The 17,524-nt window shown below is 40.7% G+C and overlaps 1 protein-coding gene across 4 annotated transcripts in view; it reads left to right on the plus strand.

Moving 5' to 3' along the window:
• ZNF462 (zinc finger protein 462) overlaps positions 1-17,524 on the plus strand; it is a 215,161-nt gene that overhangs the window by 149,201 nt on the left and 48,436 nt on the right. For all 4 annotated transcript variants that reach the window (XM_078676655.1, XM_078676658.1, XM_078676657.1 and 1 more), the window contains exons 5-7: positions 7,212-7,471; positions 8,297-8,415; positions 11,720-11,905. In XM_078676655.1, coding sequence (XP_078532781.1) covers positions 7,212-7,471; positions 8,297-8,415; positions 11,720-11,905 — 565 coding nt within the window. The remainder of the gene's footprint in view (positions 1-7,211; positions 7,472-8,296; positions 8,416-11,719; positions 11,906-17,524) is intronic.

Here is a 17,524-nt window from a genome sequence, read left to right on the forward strand (position 1 = left end):
TATGGTGGTCAAGATGAAAATGCTACCCAAACTGATGTATGTTTTTCAGACCCTTCCGATCTTCATGTTTTCTGAGACACTTAGGATGTTTAAAGTCTTAACCTCCCTTTTTAATTTAGGGAGGACTTTGAACAGAGTTGTATGTCCTCTACAAGAAAAGAGGAGCTAACACAACCAGATGTTATAAGCTACTGACAAGCAGTCCAATTAGAAAACTTGGCAAACCACATTGACAAAGCCAATAGCTCGCCTACTGCCTTTACTAATGCTTGTTTCATTGTTTCACTAGTTATGTCTGCTGTATTACCTCCACTGTGATGTTGATCAGTGCTCCATGATGTCTCATGAAGCAGGGCAATCGTTAGTTGTTATTTGTGTGTTTATTTTTCTGTCTGGTCCGTCGATGAGGACAAACACTGACGATTTTCAGTTTATTTGAATATGGAAGACTAGAGTTCGGTGTTGCTGTACATGGCAGGTTTCTTGGGAATTATTCAGGCACTAGGTCGGTTTTGTATGTTTAAAAAATTAGTGAGAATATTTGTGCTCCAGCACTTTAGTATTTTTTGGTGAGCAAAAAAAGCTGTTTTAGTTCTGTCCCATGTTTCACCTAAGGAAACTGTGAAAAACATAAACAACCTTGCCTTAAGGCCATCGTAAAGAAGGACTTCCAGTGAGTTTCGATCCAGAACACTGGAGTTGCATAAGCAGGGGTGTTGTAAACTATTTGCCATAGTCTTTGTAAGAACTTAGGCTGCCAAAGCAAGATAATCTGCATGGAAATATGTTGTAGTGCTGATGATGCACTTTATGATCACAAGCGGTACATGGCTCTGAAAAATATGACGGATTTTTCTGTGTGGCCCGAGATGCTCCAAAAGGCTGTTAGAAATTGCGCATTCAGTGGAGATGCATTGATGATGCATGCGTAAGATGAACATCACAGGCCTTTAAAAGTGAAAAGACCAAGACACTAATACGTCCGCACAATCTTGGGACACATTTGAAAGACAATTCTGGTCCTAGAGTACAAAAGCAAAAACGCCTACAAAGCTCTGAAGATTAAGGCAAGTGAAGTTTCAACACGTAGTCCTGCAATAAAATCTGGATGAAGTGACAAACATTAGGCAAATATTTTCAGTGCTGAAGTCGCATTTAGCAGAATTTGTTTATCTGATGAGGAATAGGAGAGTGAGGGCATTTTCACTCTGGATTATTCCTTCTTATCAAAACTACTCTTCAGCAGACATTACTGAAATAACCTCTTAAAGAGAACATTGCCTTTTAGATTACTCACAAAAACCTCTTGGGAACCAGTATCATTTTTGCCCCTAAATAAAACAATATCAATACGTCCAAACCATTGACTTTGACCCAATCTAGACTATTCTTTTGACTACCACTGACTTTCACCACTATTTCACCATGGCCCAAGTCACTGTCATTCATAATGTCTTCAACATCTACTTCTCTTATCTCATTTTACTTAGACCTGCAATTCTTTCCATAAGGACATTTCTTTCCACACAGCTTACTTACAATGTTTAACATTGGGCAACCTTGATAATTTACCTCATGACTTAGGAGTACCACATCTAAAGCACTTAACTCTAAAGATATTTCTATAAATTGTTCATTTCCTTTTCAAGTGAAATATTTTGAATTTCTTCTACATTTTTCTCATAGACACTATTATCCTTCTGGAACTCCTAGAGGCAGGCGGGGAGTTTTCAATTTTCTTATCAATAGCAAACATGTCTTCCAGCTCAAGGTAATTTTTCTGCCACACCTCTTCCCTAAATATATCTATACTGCAGCACAACATAAATCTCTTCCTAATACGTTCCTCCAGAGTCCCTTCAAACTTAAAAGTAGAAGCCAGTTTGTTCAAATCTGTATTATAATTTTCTACTGACTCCTGAGATCTGTGTCCTTTTGCTAAAGTGATACCTTTCTTGAATTGTGCTGACCTTAGGTAAATAGTGTATGTCAAGATTCTTGATACAGATTTCAAACTCATTGAGTCACTTTGCTTCTTCATTTTTTTAGTTCGGGAATGTGATCAAACTCTTCTTGTCCTTAAGAAACTAAACACTGGAACAATAAAGAAATCTTCCTCACAGCACTTAAAAAGGTTCCACAAACCCTAGCATAGAGCTCATAATCCTTTTTCTACTTAGCCCATTTGAGAGATGATTTACTAGGTGAGGAAAAAGAAATGAAGGTATTGTAACATTCTGTATGAAGTAATGTTGTATACAATAAAAGTTTGCTTTAAAGTACCACAATGGTGTTCACACAAAAACCTGGTATAAAGTACCACAAAGAAAGAGTGTGCATATAATAATAACAAAACAATGACATGAGGAAAGCTCTATAAAATCACGCTGGTACCCAATATGGTACTTGAAAACCGTCTCCTCATCACACTGGTGCGCTGTTCTATACCCAAAACTAGTTAAATTAGACTCCTCACCACCTGCATTTTCATGGTGAACGTTTCACCACAATAGATTCTGAGACTTAAAGAAGATTTCACCCTGAAATGAGACTCAACTTTGCACAGAATATGGTGTGCGTATTACCGGAAAATGGGATACACTTTCAAAGAAATGGGACTGTTATTTCTAAACTTGTAAAGGTGTGCGCCATATGCATGTTACCTATTCCCAAGAATAGCATTTTGTCAACATGAAGAGAGGTGTGCATTTCACCGTAGTGCACACACGTTACCTTCTCTTCTCAAGAGCTGTGTCCCCACGGCCTCAATGGATGCCTGACGTCTCAATTACAACATAACAAAAGAAAGGGACTCTAGCAAGACCAATCTACATTTTTCCTCATCAAAAATAACACTCCAGTTGTTATTGGCTATATTGTTACAATTTTTCATATGGTATTTGGATGTTATTAAATGTATGTTTATCTCCTGCTGTATTCCTCTAAAAAATGCAATAATTAGTAGCACATATACAATAAAAATGTATTTGAGATATAACAAGCAAGTCTCAAAATAATATAAGAACGTTTATACACAATCCTTGCATAAACATGACTCCGTCTGGTGATGGTCATTAAAGAATTTCCAATTATGAACTGTCTAAAGATAATCCACTCAAGGTTGAGACTGTCAGAAAAATTTGTGTGTCCACCATCTGAGTAAATGCGGAGCAATGGCTCACAGTCAAATTGTCTTCTTAAGATCTTTGCAGCTGGCTTCTCAGAATATGTATAGTCGATGCGTTTCGGCTTAGTTGTTCATGGCCTCTTCAAGACAATACAAGGGTGTGTAAAACCGTATAAGAATATAATCACATACATAAATTTGGGGCTTCCCATATGCAGGTCACATGTATTTGTAGGTTCTTGCTGGGCTGGTCAGTCAGGGCAAAAGACAGTTTCTCTTTCGAAAGGCTTGCCTGCGAATGGTGAGAGTAATCCTGTGGGGGGCAGTCACAATCAAGCGGTGTTACTTAGGTACATACCATCAATATTGCTATGCGGAGCCCCGTGCCTGTGCTGAAACCCCTGTGTCTCTCTAAAAGTGACAATGGCTTGCACCACTCTAATGCTATAGCTTGAAAAAGTTTGTCACTTTAAATTTTTTCAAAAGGTCATCTTTCCAGCTTTTAAGAATAAGAGATGCATGTAACCAGTAAACATCAGATGTTGAAGCGTTGTGTATGCTCTATTTCCAAACATGAAGCGAACACATCCCACCCTCGTCACCCAGGAAATGATGTAGTCCACTGCTGGAGCTGGGATGAACTTCTACCAACACTTTATTTTGTTGAAGAGAATGTAACACCCCATCCACCATACAGCTTTAGGTATCTTCTGCCTCAGAGTCTCATCTGACCGTTCACATTTTAAAGCACCACTGAACATTCTGTTAAGTTGCATCATCACCTAACACAGTGAAACATGTAAAATAAAACCGCAGCCTTTCCCAAGTCAAGTCCAAAGCTACCAATAACAAAGCCTCATTGGCAAATAGGTTCTATGGTGGAGATATAGACCAAATGAAGGAAGAGCCATAGAGTAGGATTGCCAGTGAAAGGTACTGCCACCCAGATACAGTGGCTCGCCACTTCAACTAGCACACGTGCAGCACCCTAGTCAAGGCGAGACTGCAGGATTAATGTGCAGAAGTAAAAAAGCAAAGGAGGATTCAACGGGACACGTAAGCTCTGGCTCTTGCACAGAGTTCAATAAATAAATTATGATGGTCACCATCGCATAGATGTATCATCCTAGTAGCACAGCCTGATCCAGAAGACAAGTTGTTGAGCTAAATTCCATAAACTGGCCTAAGGCTCAGTTGTGATTGGATACACTGAAACTGTGCAGCTCATTGGCCAATTACTTCATCAAAAAAGTAGGTAATATTGAAGCCCGCTTTCTCTTAAAAGCAGGTAGTTAACTGCTCCCCAACTGCAAACTTGTGCAAATATTATTCCTCCACAACACATCCTAGATGAGCTTATGATAAAAAAAGTGAACTTATCAAAGTGATAAACACAGCAGGATCTTTATCAGACCCTTGCATTCAAAACATATATATGAGCATTTTTCAAGAAACCTTTGTTGCCATTCTGCCCAGTGTGATAATCAATAACCACCTATCAACTGGAGAGTTCCCGAGCGAACACCAAATATCTTTTGTTAAACCCATTCTTATGAAGAACGAACTTAATTAGTCCAACCATATAAATGATAGACCAATACTCAATATTTCTAGGTAAATTCATTGAAAAGTCAGCCTTCTCTCAGATATACAGCTTCATTGAACAAAACAGTTTGGTTTTAGACAGACCGACATGGTTTTAGACTTAAAATGAGTACTGAATCAGCATTGATCTCCATATGATCTCAAAAATGCTTTCGATTTTAATGTAGTTGCAGCGCTCTTCCTGTTTGAACTGTCATCAGTATTCACCACTCTAGAGTACCAACTACTGTTTCAAATACTAAATGATGTAGGAATCAAGGGCACCACCTTCAATTGGATAAAATCGCACCTCACTGATTTGGCCTACAGGACCAATTTTACACAGTTATGCTAAATGCTTTTCACCTGACTGGTAAGTGCTCCCTAAGGGTCAACAATCGCCGCTCTCCTTTTCAGTGTAAATTTGACACCATTTTCTAACCTTGCCAACTCTTTCACACTTGTATGGTGCAGCAATGCTGAAGATATCCAAAGCGTCGTAAAATGAGAAAACGTTTAGACTTCCGGCCTTGGTGAATGCTGGTTGGGGAATAAACCATTGGATGCTAAAGGACAGACTTTAAAACAACTAATTCAAAATGGAAATACTCACGTGTGGATTATGGAAAATGTATGACCCAAATATCCCCTTGGCTCCAGGATCTAGGTCCACCAGCCACCACATCAAAGGAAGTGACGTGACAGAGAGACCAAGTGATGAGGCTATCACTAACCCTAGTGTAGTCCCTTCTTGAATATGTGAATGCCGAACTTTAAAAAAACCTAATATGCATGCTTTAACAAATCTAAAACATCACAACCATACAAGTAGCAAACCTGAGCAGACAAGACCTTATTGTGGCGGATTTCAAAGCTTTACACTGGTTAGTAGTTTCATAAAGAATTTGCTTCACACACTTGGTCATCCTTCGGACAAGGCTCACCTTCTTTCTGTTGTAACTAAAAACCGTGCAGCTAAAGGAGAAACCTCTGATCCAAAATGGCTCCACTCCTGATAATAGCCCCTTTTTAAAAAACAACCACACGCATGAGTAAGCTCCTTCTCTGTTCAGGCATACATGCTCTGGAACACTCCTAAAAAGAATAAGTATCATCAACAGTAGTCTAGAATTTATAAAGACCAAGACCTGGCTCTTTCAAAAATCATGAATCCAATATGTCTCGGGCTTCACATAACTCTGGTTTGTGTACACGGAACACACATTCACCACCACTCCCCCTCTCTAGTCACCTAATGCTGCATACATAAAACGCTGCTGCATGCTGTTTTATTAAGTCTGGAGTTCATCTCTGGGCATCATGCGCAACACTGAATCAGACTGCTCAAAGGTAACTCCCCAATCAACAGCCTCTTCCAACCGATCACATAAAATTAAGTAGATGCTTTCTCAACCAACCATAAGTGCTTTAGTGCCTATCAGTGAGGAAGAAAAGCACTGTGGAAGCGCTACAACACAATGCAATGGGAGAGAAATGGGAGAGACATACAAATGAGAAATGTGTTGAAACCCTTTAGACAAAGATCTCTGCATCTGGGGTACACCAGCACAGATATCTTAGCAACAAACAAAAATGCCAAGGGTATGATTTCATGTGCCAATAGAAAGGGTCACTAGGAAATACTCTAATGTTACGTTGGTACAACATATTTGCATTTGGTTTTCCTCAGTCAAGTCAGTGAGAGAATAATACAAAAGCACAACTTTTTCTGTGAAGTATGCAAAAGTAAATGCTAGTACTAGATGGATTGATTGTTCTGTTCTTGTCCAGATGTGTGCCTGATTATACTAGTTTGGTCCATATGAGGATAAAATATTTTTTTCTATAATTGCACATTAAATATCATTTACAACATTTTCCTCCAGTATGGCAAAAACACTCGCTTAAAACTCAATCCCATTATAATTGGTGCTGTTAAGACATCCACTTCATGGCACCTACATGTCCTACAGTGGCCTTTCTAAAATTCATTCACGAGGAAATTACTTTTTATTGTTTTGGTTGCTAGAGATGTGCGTGGTGGATTTTCTTTTATCCCAGTAAAACATCATTTATGAGAATGAAACTTGTGTACATTTTAGGCTTGTAATTTTCATCCACCTACACGTTGTGGAGCTTGTCTCACATTTGATACTGCATGAATAAAAGACTCATACACGCAAATGCTGTCCTGGACTGTCTATGTTAAGAATTGTGTAGCTCTGGAATGTGCTCTATTCTACAAAATGTGCCCATTAAATACAACTATAGTCCAATGGAGGCCATTCTTACAGCAAATCTATGTTCTTTTTGTTGAAAAGGCATTGCTGCTTGTGTTTTGCTCCTTTTAAACCAAGTTTAGGACAAGTTTATCGCACTGTCTGTCCATGTTCTGGATTACTCACTCCCAAATTGTAAATTAATTTCTGGTGTTAATCTTGTGAGTTAACCTGAGAATTAAATTGGGAAGAATTGTTGAAGTGTTTTTTTCTCTCTGCAGGATTTTGATGCCTCTGATTTTGTAGATGGTGATCTTGTAAAAGAACTCGAGGCCTCGGTGGAAGGAAAATCAGATGCTGATAGCGGCAGCTTGGAAGAACTGCATCAAGATGGCTACCCTTGCTCACAGTGCGACAGAGTGCTAATGTCCATGCAGGGACTGCGCTCTCATGAGAGGAGCCATTTGGCCTTGGCCATGTTTACCCGTGAAGACAAATACAGCTGTCATTACTGCTCCTTTGTTTCCGCCTTCAGACACAAGTAGGTGTTGTAATTGCGTAATATACTTTTTTAATTTTCTTTTTTTTTGCGGTAAAGGTGTTGCTGTCCCCATCTGTATCTGCTGTAACCATTGTGGTGGACATTTCTCAATAGATGGGACATCAGTAATTCCATAAATGGATAACTCTAATTAAATATGAGTGCAAGTCATTGCAAACGCAAATAGATTGTCCCCCTTCCACTTTTTCACTTGATGAAAGTACGTATTGCCATAGTTCCCTGGTTGAACAACCCTTTTACAGACAGTGAGTGCTCCTATTGTGTTGAATAGTACTGACCAATGAAATGAGCTCTCCGTCATTTGAAATGTCATGCAGTACTTATCATGGAGGGAACGGTCTGCTCATCGTTCTCATTCACAACCTATATTTTCCAGTGTTTTAAATGTATATCATTTATACTGTGAACCTCCATTTTGTAGTTAACGTTGCCTCAGCATTGCAATGTCCTTTCAACATCAGGCTTTGCCAGCCCACTCTCTAATTCTGATCCTGCCTCGCCATTGGGTCTAATAATTTAGAACTATATCTGTGGTGTAAAAAAAACTCCTGTTAAGCAGTGCCCTTAACATATTAAAGTTTAGGTTCCTTTGCACTTTTACCTCCATCTGCAACAGACCCTCTTTTAACTGAATGTGTTGTTTGAACTGGAGATCTGACCTTGAAAAAGCATATTTTATAATGCAGAGGCTTTTCAGACAATGAAAACACTGGGTGCCACAGAAAAAGGAACACATATTTCTAATATAGGCCTTAAGTGTTCTGTTCTATAACATAAACATATCTTCGTCTGCCACTATTGCAGTTTGGAACGCCACATGCAGACTCATCATGGCCATCACAAGCCCTTCCGCTGCAAACTCTGCCCATTCAAGTCATCCTACAATAGTCGCCTGAAGACTCATGTCCTCAAAGCACATCCTGGTAAGTACCTATGAACCAAATTGCATTTGTAGATGACAATGTATGCTTGTCTTTGTGGTTAGGCAGTCGTGCTTTTGTGTTTGGACCACTACCTCCATTTGAATGTCCTCCGAAGTTGATTGAGGCATTTATGATGCTTCATTTCTTAATGAAGGTGATAGACTTTGCAGAGGGTGTCTGGTGAGACTGAGAAATCTTTTTTTTATTTTGGTAACATGTTTTGTTATATGACACTTAATATCACAATACAAGGTTTCAACTCCATTATAAATACAGACAGGTTTCATAGGTACAGATCTGCGCACTTGCACCTACCAAACCATCCCAATCTGCGATTCACCTATACAACCAATGTTGTTCAGTTGCAAAACAGCCATTTTCATTAGTTCTCGGAAACAGTACTGTGGGGTCAGCACATGGACTTCTCTTTTATGTATTCCACTTCCCCCATTTTTTCTCCCATTTTTTAGGGCAGCCCCACTTGTATATGCTACTGTTTCTGCAACCATGCACTAGTCTAGGTCTCTTTTCCAGTCACTAAAGTGCAATGCCTCTTCTACTCCCCACAAACAAGCTATATTCAGTTTAGCAATCATTATACAGAGGGTCACCCACTCTTGTTCCATACGATTTAAATCTGTGGCCTCCGAAACATTCAACAGACACCATTTGGCAGAAGGCATAAATGTTGTTCCACATACAATACTGATACAGTTTACAACCTTGCCCCAGAAGGTCTGGATAATTGGACATTTCCAAATGATGTGCAAGAAGGATCCCTCACTCCCACATTTTCGTCAACAACTAGATTCTGACATTTTACCCATCTCCACCATGACGTTAGAGGATATGCATGATCTCTGTAATGTAATGTAAAATCTCATTTATAAAGCGCTACTACCACTCCAAGGAGCATCTTGGCGCTCAAAGCCAACCCAGCTCGAATAGGTTGGTGGACTGGAGGCAACACAAGGCACGATACACACACTACACTAGCGCCCTGCATGCAGTGTCAGTAAGGGAGAAAATCCATATCTTCAAAGGATTTCCTGAAGTGGCTCTCCTTGGAGATAAATCGCAGCTGAGGTGGCAATTTGTTCCAGGCCCTAGAACCCAGAACAAAAAGGGATTTCCCACCTTTAGTTACCAGTCTAAATCTGGGGATTACCAGAAGATTTTGATTAGCCGACCTCAAGCAACGTGTTGGCTGATAACGCTTAAAGCCCTTGGCCAAGTATCTGGGTCCTTGTGACTGAAAGGCTCTAAAGGTGATAACAAGGACCTTAAATAATACACGCTTGTGTATTGGTAGCCAATGAAGAGTCTCAAGCGCGGCCGAGGCAGATGACTTTCTTGGCCACTGAAGTACTAATCAGGCAGTGGTGTGCTGGACTAACTGCAGCCTGTGAACCACTGCTTTGTTGGTTCCTGCATACAGGTTGTTGCAGTAGTCCAGTCTAGATGTTATCAATGCCACTGCCACGGTTTTCCTTGCTGCAAGAGGAAGGAGGTCAAAAAACTTCCTGAGTGATCTAATAATGTGGAAGCACGTGCTAGCCACGCGTACCGCTTGTTGCTTGAAGGACAGCTGATCGTCAAACTTAATGCCCAGATTCCGAGCAGACAAGATAGTGTTAGGAGGAGCTTCAGCATCATCAGGCCGCCATTGTTTAGGGGAAAACAGATTTTGAGAGCCGAAAGGCAGTATTTCTGTCTTTCCGGAATTACATTTGAGGTGATTGTTACTCATCCACTCAAATGTGCCGTAAGGCAGTTTTTAAAGTTTCCCTCTGCTCCAGGCAGCTCCCTATCCAATACCAAAATCAGCTGCGTGTCGTCAGCATATGATATTGTACTAATCTGGTAGGAGGCGATTAGGTCCATCAGGGGTACCATGTAAAGGTTAAAAAGTACAGGGCTCAGGCTCGAGCCATGGGGGACCCCTGAGCTGGTGACTTTTTCTTCAGATCTAAAATCACCTAATACTGTGACTTGACGTCTCTGGTTGAGGAAATTCCAAAACTACGTCAATACCATTCCTCCTATACCTGCATTACAGAGATGGTCAATCAAGATTGTGTGTGAGACCGTGTCGAAGGCCGCCGATAGGTCGAGTAAAATCAAGACGGCCTTCTTCCCTTAGTCCACAGCCATTGGCAAGGTCTCTGCCGTGAACAGGAGGGCAGATTCGGTCGAATGTTTGGATCTGAACCCTGATTAATTGGCGTGCAGGATGTTATTCTCCTCGAGAAAATTAGTAAGTTGGATGTTAACAAATTTTTCGGTCAGCTTGAACACCACAGGGAGCAGGGAAATAGGACGCAGGTTGGAGAGAGTGGTAGGGTCCGGTAAAGCCTTTTTCGAAAGTGGTGTAACCGCTGCAATCTTCCAATCGCATGGGATTTCTGCCGTGGCAAGAGAAGAGTTGATGATGCTGTTGATGATTGGATTTACCTCGTAGGATTTTCAGCTGCAGTAAACAAAAACGTCCTCTGGTCAGTGGCGTAACAAAAGCACCCGCTGCCCCTGTGGTCCAACATAGAAGGATTAGGGCTTTACTAAGTTGCATGGTCAGCAAACTTGTCAGGTCTAGAATCACTGATTCCAGCTGATAATCCACCCCTGTAACTGTGACGTTAGAAGCTATTCTTCTAGGTAAGAGAACTAACATATTGACATGAGTATAGTGGGATAAAAAGCAGCATATAGAATCCAAATCCAGGCCAAATAACATGCCCTCTTCCACTTCTATTCGCCACCTGTGGGCGAGTGAGCGGGGAGGGTGTCTGGAGCAGGAGAGACTACCAGGCTACCCCATATAGTTGGGGGCAGGATCAGGTGGGGCTGTGCAGCGCTTGCAGCTCGTAAACTAACCCGCACTCCATTTTACTACCAACATTACCGCCCAGCAAATTCAGGCTAAGCATTCCCACACCCAGGAAACCTAATTAGAGAACAGAGGGGCATTTTTGATCAGGTAAAGCTATATCCCTGCCAGGGATACCACTTTGTCCAGCCTCTAATTGTGCCTTTATATGATGTAATTAAGACAGGTAGTACATGTGTAGTATAGCTATTTTCTCACTTGTGTGCTTTTGAAGAACAAAGTAACTAATTCTACAAAGCATGTAATGTAAAAGTTATTATTTTATTGTGGCTTATTCATGTTTTACCAAGCATCCAGGGCAGTAAAAATACTTATAAGATATAACTGGATATTTGGGTAAATGAAATGTACAGTCATATACTAAATATCATGCAATTGCTTTTGACCCACTGTGATTAGTGTTTTCTCTTTATTAAGGTGAACATGCCTACAAATGCTCCTTGTGCTCCTTCTCCACTATGACAATAAGCCAACTAAAGGAGCATTCCCTGAAAATACATGGTAAAGCGCTGGCTCTACCCAGACTACGCTCTTTTCATCAGACGTCCTCCAGCAGCCTCCACTCCCCATTCCATGATGAGGCAGATGATGAGAAATGTGAGGGTAAGAAGCAATCGGAAGCCAAGTATTCTGTCTGAATTGTTATGTGTAGTATTTACCATTTTTATTGCGCAGTAATAATTAATGTCCTTATTAGTAGTAGTAGTAGTTGGTTAGTTAATCTGTGGGAACTTCTATTTACTTTGCATGGGAACAGAACAATTATAAATAAAGTCCCCAACATACTCTCCTTGCCAGAATTATTTAATACTTATTTTAATCCCTGCTGATGTACAAACTACATCTTGAAAGTCCTTGCGTTAGGGGCAAGATGCTCCTAAGGTGCCTAGCCAAAGCGCATGTCCTACTAAGTGCTTGATTTGTAAAATAAGAAGTACCAGTCCCCAAAGTTTTTCTCAGAAGCCCACAGCTTGTGCTGAATTATGTTGGGATTGCTGAATATTAAGACTGCGTGGTCTTGATTTCACCTTGTGTCTTTTTCATCCACTACCAGACGCTCTGTCCCTTTATTTCACTCTTGCAGGTTCTTTTTAATCCCTTATTTATCCCTTTGTTATTGTTATTCCATCTATCTCTTCCCTCTCCTTTCCTCCCTTTGAGTTTTTTTCTCTCTTTTTCCCTGGGTCAAAAACTGATGAGGAAAAGTAAGTGCTGGTCCCAAAATTGAGTGCTGCTGGGTCCTGCCTGTAACCATCTGCTCAAATTAGGCACTGGTCCTACAACAGAATGCTGTACGGTGGTCCAGTGCCGACAGCAAAGGTAGTTACTGTTCTTTTTTTGACTAGAATATAAATCATTTGTACAAGAGAATACAATTACTAGATCTTGATTTTTAACCCAGCTTAAAATACTGAATAAATAGTTCAGGTGGCCACTAAAAATGGGGACAAGTAGACTTTTTGTACTTTACCAAAGTTTGAATGAAGTACATTGCCCAGCACCTCTGTACGAGACTTGCTCCAAAAAACCTACTTGACATTTCAACTGATTAACATGTAACTTTTATCTAAATGTAATGGTCGAAATTAAAGATTTATTCTAGGAATACTCTTCTAATGGTGCCAGTGCTATAATTGGTCCTTGTCTAGACAAGTGAAAAACATTACCCGTGTGTCCAGGCCATCCCGCTAGTGTTTCTTTGAGTGCAAGTCTGATGGCCATCATGTTTGTAAATTCTGATCTGAGCATTTAAACTGGCCCTAGATTCCCTCCTTTTAGCACTTCAGAATCTTGAGAAATCTTGAGCGAAACTGACAAGAACAAAGTGCTGAGTGATTCAAAGAGGTGCACAATCTTATTTTTTGTATAAAATTCCAAAGGCATCTGCATTGCGCAATATCGAAATTATATGAATCAAAGTACCAGTATATTTGACCACTGTATATTATCTGTGACATTGTTCCTATTTTGAGTACCTGCCTATCTTTTTCCATTCGTAAATGTAGTGATTCCTGAATGTTTCGCTCAGAGCAATTGTTAGACTCTAAGGAATATGATACTTTGTTAAATATCAACAGCCCAACCCACTAAATCAGCCTAAGGCCCTAGATCTCAACACTCTGTTCTCTTCAACGTCTGTATTTGCTCCACTGTTAGCTGTGGGGACTGGTGCTATTTTCACTTACACTTCACTCATGCTGACCCACCCCATTCTGACCAATCCCTTATTCTCATGTCCATCCTATTGAACAATACCTTATTCTCTAGACCATCCAGTTACTAACTCCTCAACTCAAACGTCAACAGCAAATTCAAGCCGGAAGTCATCTTGAACTTGCCATGCTCAGTTACGTCATCAATTATGTCATTTCAAATGTTGCAGTGACGGTATCAATGATGTTATAGAACATGTCTTGCATGATGTCATATGAGGGTTAATTAGCTGTGCATGAGGAGGGCCCGAGCTATAGTTGCCTTAGGGCACGAGTTATAGTTACTTGCGTAACTCTAACTGGTAAATGTCAATGGTTTTTTTAGTTTACCGCGTTATGATGTCACTGAAACTTTCACTTAACTATAACTTTACATTAATTTTTGTTTTTTCCAGCGAATTTCTAAGTTGTTTTTTTAAATGTAAAGTAAGATATAATTACAATCCCTACCATTAAATTCACATTAACCTTTGTTTTTTTCAGTGAATATCCAGTTTTTTTTCAACCGCTTCCGTGCGGCGCCGATTCCGCCCCTGTGCTGGACATTCCACAACAGGTTGCGGTCATGACGGAACCGTTCCGTCATCAGCACAGCTCAGCCGTGACTGATGACGGAACGGTTCCGTCACAAGCATGGAGGGGGTTAATGTAAAGTAATATTTTTGTGATTTTTTTTCTTTTTTAAAGATTCGTCAAACAAGGTCTGTTATTTACTAATTAAAAAAAAGGGCATTCCTAAGGAAACGCAGACCTAACTAGAACTACACCCAGTAGCATATATATATAGATATATAGATATATATATAGATGTAATATGGTCCTCCAATATTGCCATCAATCGGTGCCATCTGGTCATTTTTCAATGTCATGGCAATCCTGAGATGGCAGTTTGAGACCCTGTTACAGATGTTACAATTAATGTATTTTTAATATTACATATTTATTTTGGGGTGGCTAGTGCAAAGAAGCTGTATCCTTGAAAGGCTAAAAATGGACACTGCATGGAATTAAAATTGTTGATAAAACAAAAGACAATTGTGTGGGCCAGTGGATTTGTAGAGCCTCTATCACATATCATGAATTTGCGACATTTGCCAGATAATTTGTAGATTTTACCAACTATGTTGCTTCTAGCTCAAATGAATGAAAATATTACTGGTAGGCAATATGTTATAACATGTTAATAACGTGGCTGTATAATCCTAGCAGCCCTGACAATGTTAAAGAATCTGTAGAGTGGCGTGGGAACTGTCATTATGATGATAAAACTTTTATATCTGTATTTCACAGGGAACTGTTGAAGTATTTCCTATAGGGTGTAATAAGCAATTTATTACAGTTATTGAGTGTCGGAGGAGCCCTGACTCATGAGAGTTGAAACCTTGAGAGGGTTGTGATGCCCCTTCCCCAGTAGTGGCTCGTTGAGGGAGTGCCGCGGGGCGGTGGGGCAGGGGAGGAGCAGGGTGGGGGGTAGGAAACTCCGGCTCACGGCCGACCGGAGTAATGTAAACAAATAAATAAATAAAACCAATTTCATTGCGCGTGCTGAAACGCATTTGGCGTTTCTGCGTGCGCAATTACATTTGTTTTATTTGTTTACATTACTCTGGCCGGCTGTGAGCCGGAGTTTACTACCCCCCACCCTGCCCCTCCTCGCACCGCCCGCGGCACTCTCTCCACGAACCGATACTGCCCTTCCCTCAAACGTGGTAATAAACCCTATATTCCGGGGCGCAGCACATGCCCCTGCAGCCCTGTGGCACAGGTAGACCCACATCTTCAAAAGCCCCCTCAACCTTTCAGGGCACGCCCATTCAGGTCAAAATCAATGATTATCTATGAGATATGGCAGACACAGGGACCCCTCCTTACATTCTGCAGGTGTGCCCCATCATTTTATGTTACACCATTGCCCATATTACATTTGAGCATCTGCATATATAGTTTGTGCCATTATTTCAGATTTGCTTGTTTTAAATAAGACATTTCACCAAAATTAGGATGCAAGGGATTAACAATGTGCAGTAAAAAAATCACATTGAAGAGTCCTTGTGAGAATTATTTGATGTGTTAATTAATTGTAATGTACAATCCGTCAGGCTTAAACAGTGTTTTTTTCCATGCCAAGTTCGCTCTACTGTGGAAATAATCTGTAGTTTGTTTGACCTTCGCATTAATAAATGTGTGTATGTGCTCCTATTAGTACAGTTGCAATAAATAACGTGGGATTGAGTCCTATTTATTTTTGTTAACGTGGCATGCATACTACTATATACTCTAAAAACCACCAAAAGTCACCAGTTATAGTTCTCAAGTTAACTATAGCTCTTGCCCTAAGGTAACTACAACTCGTTCTCTTACCAAGTAGTACTGCTAATTACCCCACATATTAGATCACTCATGACATCTTCTATGACACCATTGATAATATCACAGCAACATGTAAACTTTTTTTTGGCAGGGGGGAGAGGAGAGGTACCTCTGGGTCCCCCCCCCCCACCCCATCCCGAGGGGTCTAGGGGGGTCAGGGTATCCCTACCCTGCCCCAAATATAGTTTATTTTAACTTCAGGACAGGGGGCTAAGTCTTGTGATGGCTGCCAGCCAAATTTTTCTCATATTGCGGTCAGCCAGTCGGAGCATTCTCTCCCACAGGAGTCTGACTCCTGCAGCAGCGAGATGGCCCAAGGGAAATCAAGCTCCCGGCCAATCAGAACGCTCTTTTTTAAATTGGCGCTCCCGCATGAGTCTCAAGACTTTTGGACACAATCATCTAGATATACAATTACTTTTGTTCCTTGGTTTCTCAAAAACTACTGAATGTATTTACACCAAATCACGAAAAGCACAATCTGCGGACCAAGATCTACCTTCCTGCCAAATTTAGTGTAAGTCAGTTCCGCAGTTTTTGCTGTAACCCTGTCTAAAGAAGTCTATGGAAAATAGTTGAGTTTTGGGAACCCCCTTTTTCCTTGCCCCACCACTGGACGGACCACCCCAAAACTTTACAGGAACGAGCAGAGGTGAAAAAAACTTTTTTTTTTGTACGTTTTCTTGAAGTCGTCAAACGGGGCCAAAGTTCTAAGCAAACCCAAAAACGTGCCTACTAGGGAAAAGCAGATCTGACTGAAACTAGCAAGTGGCGTCCCCCACTAGGTAATATGTATGTGTGAGATATTGGGCAAGCATATGTTCCCACAGTCTACTTAACCTAGAGGGCTGAAAACTGTGGGGTGCACCCCACCCAGGGGGACGGTGGCTTCATCTTCAAGAGGGTTGGGCACGTTTCTACATCTGATACACTTGATATGATTTATCGCTCTATGAATCGAGGGTTGAAAATGGCAAACAAGTACAACTGCCTATAAAAACAAGCCCAAAACAAGCACAACTCGCACAATGATGGTGAAAGGTTTATCAGCATTGTTGAGTGAGTTAGGCTTGTTTTTGAATTCTTTCCTTCCAGGTGTACTTGTTTAGTAAACCTGTGCAAGGGGTGATGACTGAGTGTGAAATCGGGGAGTAGTGTGGGGTCCCAAGGACAGAAGCAGGTGTCCAGAAAGAGGAGACACTGCAAGAAGGGGATAAGGCAGCCAGCAGACTAGTATTTCACAGGCCCTGCCAGTATTGGCATTCAGACAAAGGTAGGAATATCTGTGGCAGAGCTTTAAAATTATATTTGTTTCTACTTGAAATTTGAGCTGAAAAAGGCAATACCTGGATGATAAAACTAATCAAAATGCTGTCCAGGGCGTTTCTAAAGGAGAAGGCAAAATTGCTTGCTTAAAAAATATCACGAAAGTCTAGAACTATGTGCATCAATTTATGTGCCATTACCAATCGCAGAGCTCCCAACAACAGTCCTCTCAGGCAAACACTTCTGCCTGTATACTCCGTTGCCAGCTTTTTAGCCTGAGGCAAATGTTTGCTTCTGCTCTAGTGATTGAGCATGTTCTTTTTTGATGTTTAAACCAAAACGTAGGCATTAGACACACCATTTTGTACAGACA

Source organism: Lissotriton helveticus, chromosome 2_1 (genome assembly GCF_964261635.1).
Source record: "Lissotriton helveticus chromosome 2_1, aLisHel1.1, whole genome shotgun sequence".
In the NCBI taxonomy this organism is placed as follows: Eukaryota; Metazoa; Chordata; class Amphibia; order Caudata; family Salamandridae; genus Lissotriton; species Lissotriton helveticus.